This window comes from Malurus melanocephalus, unplaced genomic scaffold (assembly GCF_030028575.1).
Source record: "Malurus melanocephalus ecotype Western Australia unplaced genomic scaffold, MMel_1.1 scaffold_407, whole genome shotgun sequence".
NCBI lineage: Eukaryota > Metazoa > Chordata > Aves > Passeriformes > Maluridae > Malurus > Malurus melanocephalus.
The window spans coordinates 470567-487499 of record NW_026623639.1 but is presented as its reverse complement, the minus strand read 5'-3'; the positions used below and the strand labels follow the sequence as shown (position 1 = coordinate 487499).

At 41.6% G+C, this 16933-nt stretch overlaps 1 protein-coding gene across 1 annotated transcript; it reads left to right on the top strand.

The window, feature by feature from the left end:
* The first annotated feature begins 6 nt into the window (after nucleotides 1–6).
* PARD6B (par-6 family cell polarity regulator beta) lies at nucleotides 7–14952 on the top strand. Its single transcript, XM_057379465.1, has 3 exons — nucleotides 7–178; nucleotides 4767–4989; nucleotides 10376–14952. The coding sequence occupies exons 1-3, from the start codon at nucleotides 113–115 to the stop codon at nucleotides 11203–11205; spliced, it is 1119 nt and encodes a 372-aa protein (XP_057235448.1). The 5' UTR covers nucleotides 7–112; the 3' UTR covers nucleotides 11206–14952.
* Nucleotides 14953–16933: the final 1981 nt, after the last annotated feature.

The window sequence follows — 16933 nt, the reverse complement described above, 5'->3', positions numbered from 1 at the left end:
CGGAGCGGCCGCGGGTGCCGGGGGCTCTTGGCTGGGCCGTGCCGCTGCCCCGTCCCGCAGCGCTCCGGTGGAGAGAGGAGCGAGAGCGGCGGACACAGCGACCGTGCGCGGCATGAACCGGGCTCAGCGCGGCGCCGCGGGGAGCCGCGGCCTGGGAACCATGGAGGTGAAGAGCAAGGTGGGAGCTGCCGCCGCCGCCTGAGGGCCGCGGGCGCGGGGGGAAGGAGCGGGCGGGCCCTGCGGGGCCGTGGGGCCGCGGTGTCGCTGCGGGGACAGGGACAGGGACTGGGACGGGGACAGCTGCTGACTCACCTGCCCGAGCAGCCACCGGGGCACGGCCCCTCCCGGGCCTGAGCGCTCCGCAGGCCGGCGGGCTCGGGCCCGGCGCTCCCTCCACCTGTCCCKGTGCCTTCCGAGCCCTCGGGGCCACGGCTGCGGAAGGTGCTGGGGTCGCTTGCTAGGTGCGCTGTCTGCAGGGAGAAAATAGAGGTGGTTTTGAAGTGGTTTGAAAAAACAGATAAGCGGAGTTGCCCCCCAAGTTTCTGCCCAGACTAAAAGGCGTACAGGGAATATGTGTTGTGGGGAAAGTGTGGGATGACTGGGCGGAAAGAGATATTTAGAGATTTATTTGGGGAGTGGGCTATATGAGCTCCAGAGGTCGCTTCCAACCCTATCAATTCTGTGATAAATCGCAAGCCTTAATACCCACTCTTGGTCTGAATTGCGAGTGTGTTTGTTTAACTTAGTGACTGTTTCTGTAGTTACTTTTTTTTCCGTAATGAATGTGTGTTTCTGTAGTTTCTTGTGGGGTACAATGTAGGCTTACATTGGAGGTAGAGGTAAGCCCTGGCTGCCTTATCTGAAAGTGGAGTTTGCCTTCTCTTAGAGGCCCCAAGAGACTTTTACCCTGGCAGTGTTTCAGGAGTGTGTACCCACACAAATCACCAGTGTCTTGTGCTCAGATCTTTGCATGATTCTGWAAATTATTCTGTGCGTGTATCCACATCTCTCCCATTTTTAATTTTCATTTGCTGGTTAGGCAAAGTTTTGCTGGCGAAGCATCGATATTCTGAAAGAAATTAAAGATTTTTTTTTGTTCTGCTTTATGTTGGTAACTATTTCCAGTTGTAGAACTGTTAGATGTATTAAGTAGAGTCAAGCTACCTCTTTCTCATTGCCTCGGCAGATTGTAAGTGCACCCACATGGGAATGTGTTTTCCTTTGGTGGAAACATGGATCACTTGGGTTGCTCTTTAAAGTGAGGAGCAGCCTGTGTTCTCTGCCTTCCTTTCCTATTAATGAAGCATTACAACAGCAGTGSAGGTGAAGCAGTCAGGACTTGTGTTGTGCAGATTTTCAAGGATAATGCATCATAGTGTTGAAACTTCTGGAGAATGTGTGGTTGGTCTCTACAGCTTGAATGAGGATGATTTCTTTAAAGTGTACATTTTTCATGTGGTCAAAAACAGAAAGCATGGAATATCTGGTAGCTATTATTTAAAATACCAGTTCACTTGCTACCAACATGGTGAATTCTTTTATTTATGCTTTTACAAGGTTGAAAATAATCAGTATATGTGCTTATAAACCCAAATCACTTGTTTCCTCAGCCCAAAACTCTAGGTTTGCTGTTTCCCCACTGTATTTTCCTTGATTTGAAATATGTCTAGGGAATCAGCCATGTGATGTGTTCCTGGTGTYTGTACAGAGAAGTGTAGCTCTAATGAATAGGGATTGTCCCTTAAGTGCATATTATGGAGCAGGATTCAAGGCATTCCTAGAACTACTTGTTGCTAATGCATTATTTAACAGCACCTCAATTTAATATCGCACAGGAGTCATCTTCCTYCTATGAAAATGAGCAATTCTACAGAGAAAGAAGAAAGGGCTGTGTGGGAGGTGAAGGGAGCCATTCCGTGGAGTGGCCTGGGCTTTGAAGGCTGCTCAATGATGTACAGCTCTTTATTTAGATATTCCAAATCAATAATTGTGCCTCAGCTGACAGGGCTGGGCCAGCACAGCCCAACTGTTATTGCAGTTMTATGAGCACAATCCTTTTGTTAGTTCAGTTTATTCAGTTTGGGTAACTGCTCTGAACTTGYCCTGGTGATTCCCTGTAGTACTTGAATTCCAGTCATGGAAAATAGAAATGTTTACCTCAAACTGGAGTTGCTAGTGATGGTGTGGAACCCCCCAAATAAGCTTCTAGTTCTCTAAATACTAAAAATCAGGTTTTCCTCCTTTCTATTTCTTATGACTTGGAATGATATTTTTTTCTGAGTGGAGTCTAATAACTGATATGCCAGAGGAAGTCACTGCAGCTCGTGTTCTGTCAATGCTGGAGACTTGCATAGAGCAGCTTTATGCTGTGTTTTAGAGAACTTAAAAACGTGTCCCATAAGTGATTGTTAAGGGAGTGTCCCTGGTGCCTTCCTGGTGTGCTGCCATGGCTCTCCTGCCTTTTCCCAGGGGAGTTAGCAGGGGAACAGCACGTGTTTGTAAAGAGCTCAGGTGGCAAGGAGCCCTCTCTGCTTAAGTTACTCTTCCAGTCTCTTATCTCCTCTGGAACATCAAGTGCAGGCCTGTTTCATGGGATGGAGTGTAGCATCTGATAGAAAATGCAGACATTTCAGGGGTTAAAATAATGGAATTTCACAGTTGGACTTCTGGTTTTTACCTGCTTTCTGATAATATTGAGCATKTGGCAAACTGTGTTAGGAAATAACCTGTGTTCAGGTTATAAATCTCTTGGTATTTACACCAAATATGTATAAAATAAATGTCACACATTTGAAAATCTGGCCCCTTGCTTGCTGTGGTAGGATTCAACATTATTCCAAACTGAGATTGAGGCKGTTGGCTTTTTAAACTTTTATTACTAAATTATGTTCAAACTATGTAATCCTTGAAAGCCAAGCAGTTTTGATTGCAGCCAAGCATGTACAGTTCTGTGGGGTTCATACCTCCCACAGCTGGAGAAGGATCTGAGACAGGATGAASTCCTTCCCTGACATCATCATTAAACTGTGCTGCCTCTGACGTGATGGGAGTTCCTCCTGTGGGCTGGGCTTTTTTTTTTGTAAGCACGTGTGAATCATCCCTTAAGCCTTAATATTACTGTAACTGCAGGTTTTTTAGAGAGGAATGTTCCCAGATAATTCCTTTATTTGAAACTTTTGGAGGAAGGTGGGGTGGTGAAGGTGTAGTTGTTTTGAGTTAGGGTGGTGTTAATGTGCTAACAACGGGGTCCTTGTCTGCTGATTTTCAGTCCTTTGTATGTGAGAACTCCAAAGCTTTTATTGTCCAAAAGATTTTAATCAGGTGTGAGGTACAGTGCACCTCCACATCTCCTGTGTGTAACATACACCAAAGTATGTGATACTGAGGCTCTAACTTGTGCTCACTGAGCATTTTGTTATATTCACCTTTCTTCTCTGCTTAAAACTAAAACTTGCTAAAGAAATTATTTAAAGTCTTTATTTTCATTGTAGGTCAGCAATAGAATTYACAAAAGAGAGCCCACCAACTGAGGTTTTTTGAATTATTAGCTTATTATCCTTCTAACTCCTATACAATCTGTTCTGGTTTTTGTAACCTCACTGCTGCTATCTCTGAATTCCTTTTAACATCTCTGGTATGTTGTGCATGCGCCTGATATGGAGGGTTTGAAGTAATTTTTATCCAATATTCTGTTTGCTTTGGGTCCTGCCCTTGTTAGGCAGAACACCAACATTTTCCTAGTTATGCGTGGTAACATTGCAATTTGTCTAGTCTACATCAAATGCTCATCCTTTTCTTGGCACCCAGTTGAGTCTTGTGCCTGCCCCCACTGCCTCGTTGCCTTAATAAGCAACGTGTTTTAATTTTAATAAGTGTTTGCTTTAGAGATGRTTTAGGAGACAGAGCTTGAGTGGATTTGTGAGCAAGGGTTATATTGACTACAAGCAAACCCTACCCCTGAAAGTAATGTCAGTGACTTTTTTTTAATATATAATGTCTGAATAATCTCAGATTCAGAAAATGCAGGTTCTATATCTGGATAGAATCAATTTAAAAGATGCTGCAATCAAGATTTGAGCCTTGCCCATGCAAGAAAATCTTCTGAATGCTCTTAGAGGTAGTGGCTGGTGGCCTCTGTTGTCTGTGTCTTTAGGTAGGAACAGAACTGACCTGAGATCAGCTCCCGTGGGCTGCACGGGGATTGTACCAAAAAGCAGCAACAGTTCTTTATGGTCTTCATACTCTAGCGGTGTTTTCATTTGCTGGYCAAACAACTTGGGGTGTGAAGGCTGCTCAGCCTTGCGTGGGTGARCCGCGGTTGTGTAACAATCTCCACACGCTGTTCTCAAGGGCACTGGTAGTTCTTGGAACAAAATTCCAGGTAGTCACATACCACAGGAGGTTAATCACAGGTTTGGTTTGAGCCACCACAGCACTGCTGCTTCTGGATTCTGTCCCTCACTGAGGTTGCTTCATGAGCATGTGAGAAGCTGCAGTTATCCCTGCACCAGTTTGTCACCTTAATTCTGATGAGCTCCCGTTAAATGGAACAGCCTTTGCATTCTCAAAAGTACACGATCTGTCAGGTACAAAAATAGTTATAACTTACGGGGGAAAACCCAACTGTTTTAACTGATTTTTTTATACCCCTTCTAAGTTATTGCTTGTAGATTTTAGTGTACTTTTAATTCCATAAGGTTTCTGGTTTAACATTAAAATAATTTTATTGCTTCAATATTAATGATGTAAGATATATTTTGTTSTAGTTTGGAGCAGAATTTCGACGGTTTTCTCTGGAGAGATCCAAACCTGGAAAGTTTGAGGARTTCTATGGATTACTGCAGCATGTGCACAAGATCCCAAATGTTGATGTTTTGGTGGGATACACGGACATTCACGGAGATTTGTTGCCTATCAATAATGATGACAATTATCACAAAGCAGTTTCTACAGCCAATCCTCTACTCAGGATTTTCATTCAGAGAAAAGGTACGTGCATTTGAAGAATGTGAATTATCCGTTTATCCAGTTACAGTGTGATGGATGGAGGAAAAAACCCTTCAGTCCTATTTCATCATGTCAAATTCTGTAATAATTATGGGTCGTGAAAGGTATTCACAACTTGTCTCTCTTACAAGAGCTTCCTCAGGCAACCTATTTGAGTGAGGGCTGCTTGGTTTCTCTGCTCTGGTTGAGTGTTCCTACTGTCTGCTTTTGTTCATGAAGGGAAAAAAATCKCATTAGAAGTTTGTATTTGTTCTTGTGGTGTTCACTGTTCCTGGGTGTTGCTAAGACAGGCGTCATTTCCTTAGAAAATACTTGGGCATCAGAACCTTTTATCAACTTTCCCACTCCAAAACAKGAACAAGTCCACAACAGCCTGATGCAAACCCAATATTCACCACCAGTGTGGCTGTTTGGCAGCTGCTGTGTGCTGGCAAAACGTTTGTTTTGTTTGTGTTGATAGTTTAGACTGGTAAAGCCTGTGTTTTTATAGTGCTGAAATGCCAGAGGCATGAACCATTTRCTTTAGCAGAACCTGGAGGTAGACAAGGTCTATGATTCCATTTAATCCCCTACAGTAGCCATATGACAGGAAGGGATAAGCCACTTTGTCAGACTGGGATTATTGAGTTTATATTTTAACACCRTATGCTTTTAGATTGTTCCTAGTGTGACAGGTCTAATGTTGCCTGTTCCTGGTGTTACATTTGCAATGCTTTTTTAGTTTCTTACCATCATTTACCTTGATTTAATCCAGGTGGATTATTTGTTACTGCTCTGGTGCCAGGGGTRATATAATTCCCAGAAATGGAAGATTAATCCATTTTAGTTTCTCAGAACAAGAATTGACTGGAGGAAAAGCTGTGTGGAAAGTATCAGGTATCACCTCCTTCCCTTGGACACAAGATCCCTCTGCCTGTGGAGCTTTAGGCAGTAAAGAGCCCAGGCTGGCACCATAGTCCTCCACTGCACTTTGTTGTGAATTAGTTGTGCCTTCATTGGCATCTTTGCCATATAGAGTAGATGATTGTTTGATGGAAAATACAGAAATAACTTTATTCTGTAGTATAAAGTTTTTTAGTATTTTAGTTGTGATTTATTTAGTATTTTATTTGTGATGATTTGCCTGTAACCAAGGCCGAATTGGTGGGAGTTAGTTCATATTTTTATGCAGCATGATTTAAGTGTGCTTAATTCRTGGATTGCAGCAACCTTCCTGGCTCTGCCTCTGAAATGGAAAAGAAATGTCTGACCCAATACCTCTATCAATGGGGCTGCTTTGATCTGTGCTGGTTTGGAATGATAATAAGTGACACAAGTTATTTTCCACCTGCAAGGCTACTTGTGGCTTTCATGCATTCTCTTAAATCAGCTGAAAAATTTTTGTGCGTTTTGTAATGGAACTTTGACTTCTTTTATATTTCCAGCAACAGTAGTTGTGAATTTAAGATCTTTGACAAAAAGCCACTGTGGGGAAGAGAGAAAGTGTTTTGCTGTCTTATATGAAATTTTTGTCATGCTGTCTTAACTATTTAGAAACCACATGTAATTTGTGCAAAGCTAATTYAAGGTATGAGCAGACTGTGGTGAAATCTGATGTAAATAGTATTAACTTCTTAGTATATTGAATCCAAGGAACACCTTGAGGGCTGAAATGAGAGCTCAGAGATGGTTTTACTTTTGTTAATAAGTGATGGTTGTGATAGTGGGACTCCAAAATTTGGGAAATGTTGTTATGCCAGAGTAAGCATTCTTATCTCCTGTTTGATTTTGATTCCTTGTTTCTGAAACTATCAGTTTGTACTGAGTAAGAAACCTAAAGATCCTGTAATGAAATCACATTATTTCCCTTAGACCTCTCTAACTGTATTTCACTGAATTCCTTTAAAATACTTTAAAACTGCTCCAGTGCTAAATCCAAACYGGGGTTTGATRTTGCACAAGTCAAGATTGTCTGTCAGCTTGCAGAAAACATTCCTTGCTGGAATTTTGTTCTGCAGTTTAACAGATTAACAGGTACTGTTGACATCTGGTATTTAAAGGTTAAACTGATGTATTGTGATTAAATCCAGATGTATGGGAGTCACTCTGTCTGTGAGAAAAACCCTGCTGAAGAGAAAATGGAAGGGAACAGTGCACAGGCTGGAGGGCAGCTTGATGTGGGCAACTTTGCATTGTAAATACAGAACAATAGAGATAACAGAAGATACATTTCATTACAATATCCTTAACACTCCCTTGTAGGATATTAAATTACAATATCCAACTCCTGCAAGTTTGGCTTGTATGTGGCTGTATGTAGTGAAAAGTGGATTCTTTGGTTAATCCACTTGTGCCTCTTGCGACAGACTGTCACTGAGAAGCTTTATTTTGGTGAGAAGTAAGAGGAGTTGGCTTTTTAAACAGCTCTTTGTGGACTAGCCTAGCTACTCTGAGGCCTCCTCCTAGAAACACAGGTTGCTTTCCTAAAACCRTATTTTGTTATATTTTGTGACTAAAAAGGATGTTTGTTTGGTCTTATTTTAAAAATGCTAAATTGCCTCTTTATTTAAATGTACTAACTACTTGAGGGCTTTGAAAATTGAGTTCTCAAGGGGTAACTCTACATTGGTTTGCAAATAGATCAGAAAAACATTTTAAAAATCTGTATTGAATAATGTTAAATTGGAACCAGATTTGGCATTTGTGGGCTTTTGTTTTCAATTTCATATAATAAGTCTGTACAGATTGGTGCCACCTTGAGCTGGAAACTGCTGGGGGGAGAAATCTTCCTGCACTGTGTGGATGTTCTCCTTCACACTATCTGTAGTTAACACCTTGTCCTTTTGGCTTTAGGCCAAAATATTTTTCGCTGGGCCTTTAAACTGATTAGTGAGGTGCCAGAACAAAGATGCCTTTGYACTTGAGAGTATTGCTTTAGAAAACTTGTTTAGCAGTGGAAGAGAGGTTACCCAGAGTGTGCTGTTCTGCTGAGATTTGGGGAGATGAGTTTATCAACATTTCACTATATTTTTTCCTCATGAATTCTCTAACCTTAACTGTCTATCTTAAGGTTTGTGCTTRTTCTGAATTATCAAACTATTAAGARCACTTATAATGCAAAWACTTACCTTCTAGTGTGTCAGTTCCTTAAATGTTTTGACATCTGGCTTGAAGTTTTGGGATGCTTTTATTTCAGCAATGTGTCCTGTAACTTAAGAAAGTTATTAAAAACAAAAGCACCAGCTCAATTTAAGAGTTCTGATTTGTCTTCTGAAAGAGACTTTTAAAGTTCCTCTCTTTTCCAAGAAATGTTTTCCTGCTCTTAGTTTTTGTTTAAAAAATCCCTTTGAAACTGTTGTTTTGCAGACAGACATATTTACATAATATTTCTTTCRAAGCCAGTCCTGTTGCAGCTGATCTTCGTGTGTCTCTACTAACTGGAAAAATTTATTTGGACAGAAGTTACCAGCTTATAGTGTTTGATTGKCACCAATCTGTTGGGACCTGTGTCCTGCAGCTGTCATCAATATGCACTCTAGCAGSAATGAGTGCAAGTGTCACACTTTCTTTAAAACAGTGAAAGGTATTTAAAGCAAGRCCTGTCTAGGATCTGATTTCACAATTGTCCTTTCCAGGTTGTTTTGTAAACAATTGTAATTCTAACTAAAAAAAGAGAAGCTATTGCACCTCATTGAATTGCAAAAATTCTTTCAATGAAACACCAGATGTATAACTGGAAACTGGTTGGTTGGGTTTTCAGGAGAGATAAGGGCAAAAYTTCTCACATTTTTTTCTTTGATCTTAAATTTTTAGCAAACATTAAAAGAGCTGCTCCATGCTGTCTGAAAAGTCAGCATGTTAGTTGTCAGCAATGGWGTACAGAGTTTTAACCTGCTGATCTTGAGTCAGTTAGAGATCCCAAAGGGCCTTTTACAGAGAAAAGGCTAAGTTTGAATGTTTGTAGTTGTTTTACTTCAGACATAGTTCACCAAAACATGTTGATGAACTATTATGTATACACAAGCCAGGAGCTGACAGTAAATCCCTTTGAGGTTTTTTTGTGGGCTAATTTAAATTTGTTTCTTTTCCTGTTGTCCTTTATATTTTAGACTATCAGGTCCAAAGCTGCCTTCGTAGAGCAGCCAAAGGAGTGTTCTTGTTTTCACCAACCCTAAAGGCTGGGAAGGCAGGARTTAGTGTTAGATRCTGCAGYGGTGTTAACCTGTTGTTTCAGGAAWACTTTCTCYRTTCTATTTTGCTTAAAGCATCTGAAGAGTCCAGCTCTAAGTGGTACRTGTGTATATGGGACTCTAGGAACAAGTGCACTCATTGATTTCCTCAGCAACTGGCAGCTGTCCTCAAGTGTCACCAGGGCAGCATTGCCACAGACTGAAAGGTACAGCCATTCTTCACTTTCTGGCTGTGCCAATGGCATCTGAATGTGATAATACAAAGCAATCCCAACTTTGGGTCCGAGGGTTAGTGCAAGTTAGTTAGTTCTGTGTGATTATCGGCGAGTTTTCCACTGCAGAATAAAGATCTGTGCCATGTTGCAAAAGTACAAGTGTGAATCTGAGGAAACTCAGATCTGAATGTATTTAGGTTCATTCTTTTTGGTGAGTTATAGCATATTAAAAAGAAAGATGGAACCTTTGGTAAATAAGCATTTCAGAAATCAGGATTGCTTGCACAGATYGTTTTTCCTTGTCCCTTAGAAGTAGTTGTAGGACTAACATGTTTTGGTTTTTTAAGTTCTAAGCCATTTGCCTATTTCTGTATCAAGTTGTGGCAGTTACAGCATTGCTTGCATGAACAGTTTTGCTTGAAGTATTTGTGTGCAAGGTCTCTTTGTTTCTGCTCCACAGCCATTTTACCTACATGGCGTGGGGGCAGGGAAGAGTGCAGAATGGAATAAGCTTTCTGGAGTTTGAATCCAGGTCACTTGGCTGGCTCCCAGCAACTAGGCAATAATAGGCACACTGGCTGCTTTCCCTTTTTCATTCTTTCTTTTCCAATGATCTGAAACCTGAGGAGAGAAAACTAGCAAGTGGAATTACTCTGAATTAAATTAAAATGTTTCTAGGAATGTGCTCACTCTTTCCATTCTACCCTTTCTCTCAAGCAGCTGTAGCTCTTTGTTTCTGCTGCTGCTAACTTGCTTTAATTTTTTTGTGCACTTTTCTTTTTGGTAGAAGAAAACCAAAAGTATGCCATACTTTGAATCTGGTAACATTGAAGCTTTTGTTCGGTGAGTAGAGGGAAGGGTTTTTACTGTAGTAAGGCAGACACTTTCTAGATGAGATCTTTGCCTCTGTTGAGCTAAAACACGCCAGCAATGTGACCTGGCCGGGTCTGGCTCTGTCTAATCCCCGTGTGCTCTGTCTTGCAGAAGATGCAGACTACAGTGCCTTCGGGACGGATACCATGACCAGGAAGAAGAACGTCYTATCCAATGTGTTGCGTCCGGATAACCACAAGAAGAAGCCCCACATTGTCATTAGCATGCCCCAGGACTTCAGGCCAGTGTCCTCTATCATAGACGTGGATATTCTGCCCGAGACCCACCGCAGGGTGCGGCTCTACAAGTACGGCACCGACAAACCCCTGGGCTTCTACATCCGGGACGGCTCCAGCGTCAGGGTCACCCCGCACGGATTGGAGAAAGTGCCGGGCATTTTCATATCCAGGCTGGTCCCAGGAGGGCTGGCTCAGAGCACAGGCTTGCTGGCTGTCAATGATGAGGTACTGGAGGTGAATGGGATCGAGGTGTCAGGAAAAAGCCTCGATCAGGTTACAGACATGATGATTGCAAACAGCCGCAACCTGATCATCACGGTCAGACCCGCCAACCAGAGGAACAACGTCGTGAGGAACAGTCGGACTTCGGGCAGCTCTGGCCAGTCCACTGAGTCAAGCCTTCCCAGCAGCACACCCAACATCCTGGGAAGTCTGCTGCAAGGAGAAGAGGAGAGCGATGAGGAGGACATTATTATTGAAGACAGCGGGGAGCCACAGCAGATCCCAAAAGCTGCRCCTACCAGCGAAAGCATAGAATCCTTATCACAAATTGAACTCCTCCATGAGTCCACACAAAATGGATTCCTTCCTTCCAGTGAGCTGAACTTGAATCACTCAGCAGGCAGCATTAGCATGGAGTATGAAGTACCAGAGCCAGGCCGTAAGTCGTTAGAAGAAGAGGGAACTATTATAACACTATGAAATTACATTGGTGTACTTTGTATAAGTAAAGATGCCATACATGTTTTAATTGGGCTTAATATGTAATATATTTTATACCTCTCCATCTATCAAGCACTGCAGTTAGATTAAAAGGAGGGAAGAAGGTAAATACGAGAAATTCAAAATTATGTAAGTTGACTAACTTCATTAATTCTGCACTTCAATGTAAATAATTCACAAAGCTGGAAGATAATTGATAAATGTCTGAAACTAAATGAGGAAAATTTAAATTCAAAATGAAGGATAGCTAAGAGATGGCTGTGAGCTCTCTTTTAAAGGTACTTGATTTTTATTATTTTTTTAATGCTCTATACTACTGGTTCTATAGAAGTAAACTTTGTTACGTGTGAGGTTGACTCTCATATACTGYGGTTTCCTGTTGCTCTGAAGTGCTGCTTACATGTGATGGAGCTGCTTTAGCCCCCTCCCTCCTGTCCTGGGCTGCTGCTCCACTGGCAGAGCTGTTGGTGGGCTCTGTGCAAGAGGAAACCAGGAGAAAGCCAGAACTGGGCTGGCATAGAGGGGGTGGCTGGTCTGGATCTCTGGCTGACACAGGGACAGCAGGRCTCTGTGGCAGCACCTGCACTCAGGCTTTGGAGGTGACTGTTCCTTTGTGAGTGAATGTGCAACCACAGGCTCCCTAGTCAGGCACGGTACTGGTTTTAATGGCCAGGTAAGCTTACCTTTTATGACTCTGATTTTGAAATTCAAATGTGAAAGTCTTAAACTAATGCATCAGAGACCTGTTCGCATTCTAGTTTGCAATTTTTAGGGATACCATTGGATTTAATTGCTAATCCCAGTAATTTACAAACAAATCAAATGTAAACTTAATGCTATGGAAATAGCATAATGTAATCTGTCCAAATTGCAGTCCTAGTAGAAGCTGTAAAGATTTCTACCTGCAAAGGTTTGTTGGAATGAGTCTGAATTATATAAAAGTGACTTTCAAACCTGAACAAGTTAGAACAGTTTAAGTTAAATCCCTGAATTAAAAGAAGTTTTTAATCAAAATGAGGCTTTACTACAACWTGTTTGAGCCATGTGATATTAACTTATTCATTTATTAGGAACTGATCTGTAAATGCAGATCCCTGTGTGTCCCTGGATGTTTGTTTTGGGTATTGCAGAGTTGCTCTGTGTGTAAMCACTGCTGACAAGTCCTGATGCTGCAAGAGCAAAGGTGGGTGTGTGTAACCACTGCRCTCACTGGGACAGTTGCAGGGGAGGCTTTTAGTGTTGTTCTYATCCTTCCCCTTTTGTGTCTCATGCTTTACCACTTTGGCACTCGGCTCCCAACCGTTCTCTGGGAACAGTTGTGACAGGAAGATGAGATGGGAACTAACAGGATTGGGGAGAAGGATGACTAGATCTTTTCCCCAGGGATCCTGKGACCTCTGTCAGCCTGTAAGGAGTAGGGTGCTACCAGTTCTGTCCTGTGTTCCTGTGCTCCCTAGAGCAGGAGTCAGGTGCTTGTGTGTGTTCCACCCTCTGGGAAGAYGTGATGAGTGGGAAAGGAGACTGACCCCTTTCTTTTTTCCCTTCAGTCTATCTGGAGGAAAATCTACCTCTGGTAACTTTGCTAACAGAAGACCAACTGTAAGTTTAATGTTAAAGCATCTGTAAAAGTCGTCACAGACTGCATTTAAGGTTTTTGTGACGATGCAAACACTTCTGCAGAAATAAATCCCTGCTGCTTGATGTTAAAAAATGTACATTTGAAATTGTATCTCATGAGCAGTAGCATTTTCAAAGCTCCAATGCCACTAGAGTCCAAAATGCCAAGAGAGGCATCCATACCCCTTTGGATTTATGGAGAATAGGCACAGCAGGCAGTGGTACTCTGTAAATGCAGGTAAGGGCTCTTTTGTCACACTTACTTATGGTTTCTTCAGTGTGTGTATGGAGAGCTCTGGAATCTTTTGCAAGAGCAAGATCTTCAAGCGTTTGACTTGTTTTGCCAATAATTATGAAAAATGAAGAAACTACATCCACCTAGTGTGACATGAGAAAAAGAAATGTTCATTCTGCAACATGGAGACTTTACTTGTACATGTTTTCTCTCAGTGCTGCTCTACACTTCCTCTCTTTAGGGAAGATGGTTTACTTCAAAAATRTATTTTTTATTTTCCTTTATCAAAATACTTTCCTTCCTGTATGAAATCACCAGTGGAGGGTGAGACTCATTATTCTGCTAGTTTGCACTTCTGTGCCTTTGGTTTACTTGAATGTATTGTGAATAATCAAAGGAATAAAGGCACTTGGATGGGAAGAGAAGAGAGGTCCAGAGGTACAGAGAATGAACTGGTAGTGCACTTAATGCAGGTGTAATGTTTTCATTCCATTGAAATCCATTTTGGGGCTGATGTGGTCCATGAGGATTTTGCAGATTGGATCAGGCTGGGGGATGCCTTTGCCTGGAAAGGCTGAGCCTGGGAATGCCCAGCTGCCCAGGAAATGAGCTGGTCCCAGCCCCAAGGCTGCTGTGCATGGGTAGTTTGAATAATATGTATGCCAGTATTAAGGACTTGTAGAAATTTAACTGGGGTCCTACTCTAAATTGCATGAGACTTCATCTCTTAGGACCTTTCCTGCAAGCTGAGTAATCTAAACGTGAGATAATGTTCTTTCTGACATATATCATGTTCTGTTTCACAGAAATTTGGTAACATATAGTAAAACTAAGCATTTGGGACTTGATAAAAACATTAAAGCATAAATCTAAAAAATGTGTATTTAGTTACGATGACAGACTGCACAGCATGTAATTGCTTAATGCTGCAGTTACCATAAAGTTTCTAAAGTTCTTCCATATCTTACTAATACATACACTGTTAATTAYAAAAGACTTTTAAATTGCTACTTCAGGATGATCAATGGTTGATTATGAGTGGCTAAATTTAATTTTATATACAAATGATACTGGGGTTCAGTATAAGGTTTTTTAAATATGCTGATATTGTTAGCCTTTCATTCACTACCTCCTAAATTTTTAACATCTATACTGTTTTCTCCCTGGAAGACAATACTTAAAGGCTTGACTGTTTTATATAAATTTTATCTTTAGCTAAAAAAAGAAGAAAAAATCCAGAAGTGATAGTGAGGATGCTGCGCATGATTGACAATATTACGCTGCTATTGATGTAATCTTTGTGTATTAAGTATCMTGTGTGTGTAAATTGTGTTTTCAATCCAGATTTTATAAATTAATTTATGAAATATCCAAATTATTTCAGAATGGAATGAAAAACTAAAATTTCTTTGACTAGTGTTACACATTGTGTACATGCACAGAGGGGGGGACAAGTCATTCCCCCCTTACAACTGAGAGATCTAAGTGCACCTTAATAGGAAGAACAAATTCTTAGTAGAATTAAGATGCATTTACTTTGAAGTTCTGCTCTGGTACTGGAGAAGTCAAGCCTAACTGTGAATCATATTTTTTTTTCCACACCTGAATTAAATTTAGGACAACGTTCTCACAAGCTGTCTTTAACATGTGTATTTTTGTGAATATTATGTATTTTCTAATTAAATTTTACTTGCAATGTGATTTTTACATGAATGAACTTGTTTAAAATGTCAAATATCAGTATTTTTCTTACAACTTTAATGTATAATGTACATTGGTATCTCACCGAATGAAGATTGATTTTACAAAAATCAAGCTAGATGTAGTTGTATATTAGTCTTATATTTTTACAGACTGAAATAATAAATGGATATAGAAATAAAATGCATTTTCTCGATTACTCCATCACATAAATCAAAATGAGGAAGGATGTATCCTTTTTGTGTGACAATAGAGAGGCTGATTTTTTTTCCCCTGGCCAGCTGATGAGGCTGTGTTTTGCTGGCAGTTTTCTCCGTGTGCTGTCTCTGTTTTTTCCCTGGAGCAGATCTGTGTGTGTTGGAAGCCCCAGGAATTCCAGCCCTGTGTCCCTTGGTGCTGCTGCAATAGTGCATGGCCTGCCTGAGGACTGCTCCTGRAGAGCTTGGGTCCCTCCTGCTCTGTCACCTCTCTCTGCTGCTGCTGCTGTGAGTGTCTGCTGCAAGTGTCCGGCTGGCAGTTTGAACTCAAACCCATTTCACTTGCAAATGTTTTCTCCCGTCCCTTTTGCCTTGGCAGCCCTTGTAAACATTTACCCAKGGAGGAGAGGTTTGGCTGTGCTTTRTGTGTGGCTTTTGTTTCTGCTGCTTTGGGGCTGAGCACAGGTTCTGCTCTGCACCTCACCTGTGTCTGTGGSACTGGTTTGTTTGTGTGCTCAGTAYTTCCCATCCCTGCAGGTGTAGCCGTGGGGAGGGGACRGAAAGGCTGAGATCAGCATTGCAGTGTCTCAGAGCAGCCCAAAGAACCCAGGCTGCTTCCCTGGGCATTGGAGCTGGGGGAGGTTTCCTCTCTTTGCACAGGACACTTGGAAGGAATGCTGAAACCGGTGTGGCATTCTTGAAACGATGTGAGATCTCTACAAATGCATCCTCTCAGTGTTCCCTGGCTCGGGCACCGGGCATGGGTCACCCACTGAGGCTGCAGAGCAAAGACAGGAATGTGTCCTTATAAATGCCTCTGTCTGTGAGGGTAAAGTGAGCCTGATAGAGCTGGTTCTGCGTCCAGGGAATGAGACTCGAGTGCACTCACACAGGTCAGCAATGCTACTTCTACAAATCACTCATACCTACACACAGTCTTCTTAAACTGAGAAACTCATTAAAAGGAAGACTAACTTTCCCTACTGCTGCCTCCTTGAGGAAGGAATGCAGCTGTTAACTGCATCTGTCCTTTAAACCCAGCAGKATTTAACTTTTCTCAAGGTGACAAGCTCTTAACAAGGTGTTAGAACTTGAGGTATTTTATAAAATTGAAAATTAATGTATGGTTACAGTTACAAAGACTCCCCAGGATTTCCRTAAGTAATCAAGTGACAATCCTTCTCTTCCTGATACATTGACAGGAGAAAGATTTCGACTAGTGCTAAATAGCCCTTTGAAGCTTTTTTGTTATCTTAAAATTATCTGTGGCATTCTAGTTACGGACTTTGCAGAATTACTTCTTCTGAAGACATGTTCCTTGCAAAACAAGTGTCACTCTCAGATACTAGGATGTAGTTGCATGTGGTAATGCTGGAGAGGAATAATCAGCCTTCAGGTATCTTCATGAATGGTTTCCAATGCTGGCATGAGGAAAGGCGTGTTGGATGGTAACAATATTTTTGGATGCTGTAGAAGTATGCAATAGATGGTACGGCTGGTCCTTGGAGAGGCGAGATTGCAGCCAAGATGTAGGAATTCAGATTCCTGGTGCAGTTCTGACAGATCACTTGTGTACTTTTCCTCTCACACAGGAGATAAATTTGTCTCTGGGGACTTAGCGTTGTGTGCTTGATGTAAAAGTGCTTTAGAGCCATGAAGCACTAAGCGATTAAAGAAGTTCTGTGCTGTTAAACCAGCAGTTCTTATACAGAGTTCAGAAGAGTTGGGGCATCGTGGTGGCCTGCCCCAAGCAGCCAGGTAATTTAGGAATAGCAATTTCCTCTAGTGCATAGCTCCCAATTTTCATTCTGATATTTAATCTTGTGTAGCAGTTGTAGCCCATGAAACTACACTGCTGATGAATGCAAACTAAGRTTGGTGTAGTCCAGTAGAAGCTTTTGCCCAGTGGAAGGTGTCACACCTCTGCTGCAGGACATGATTGTGTCTGGTTTGAGTA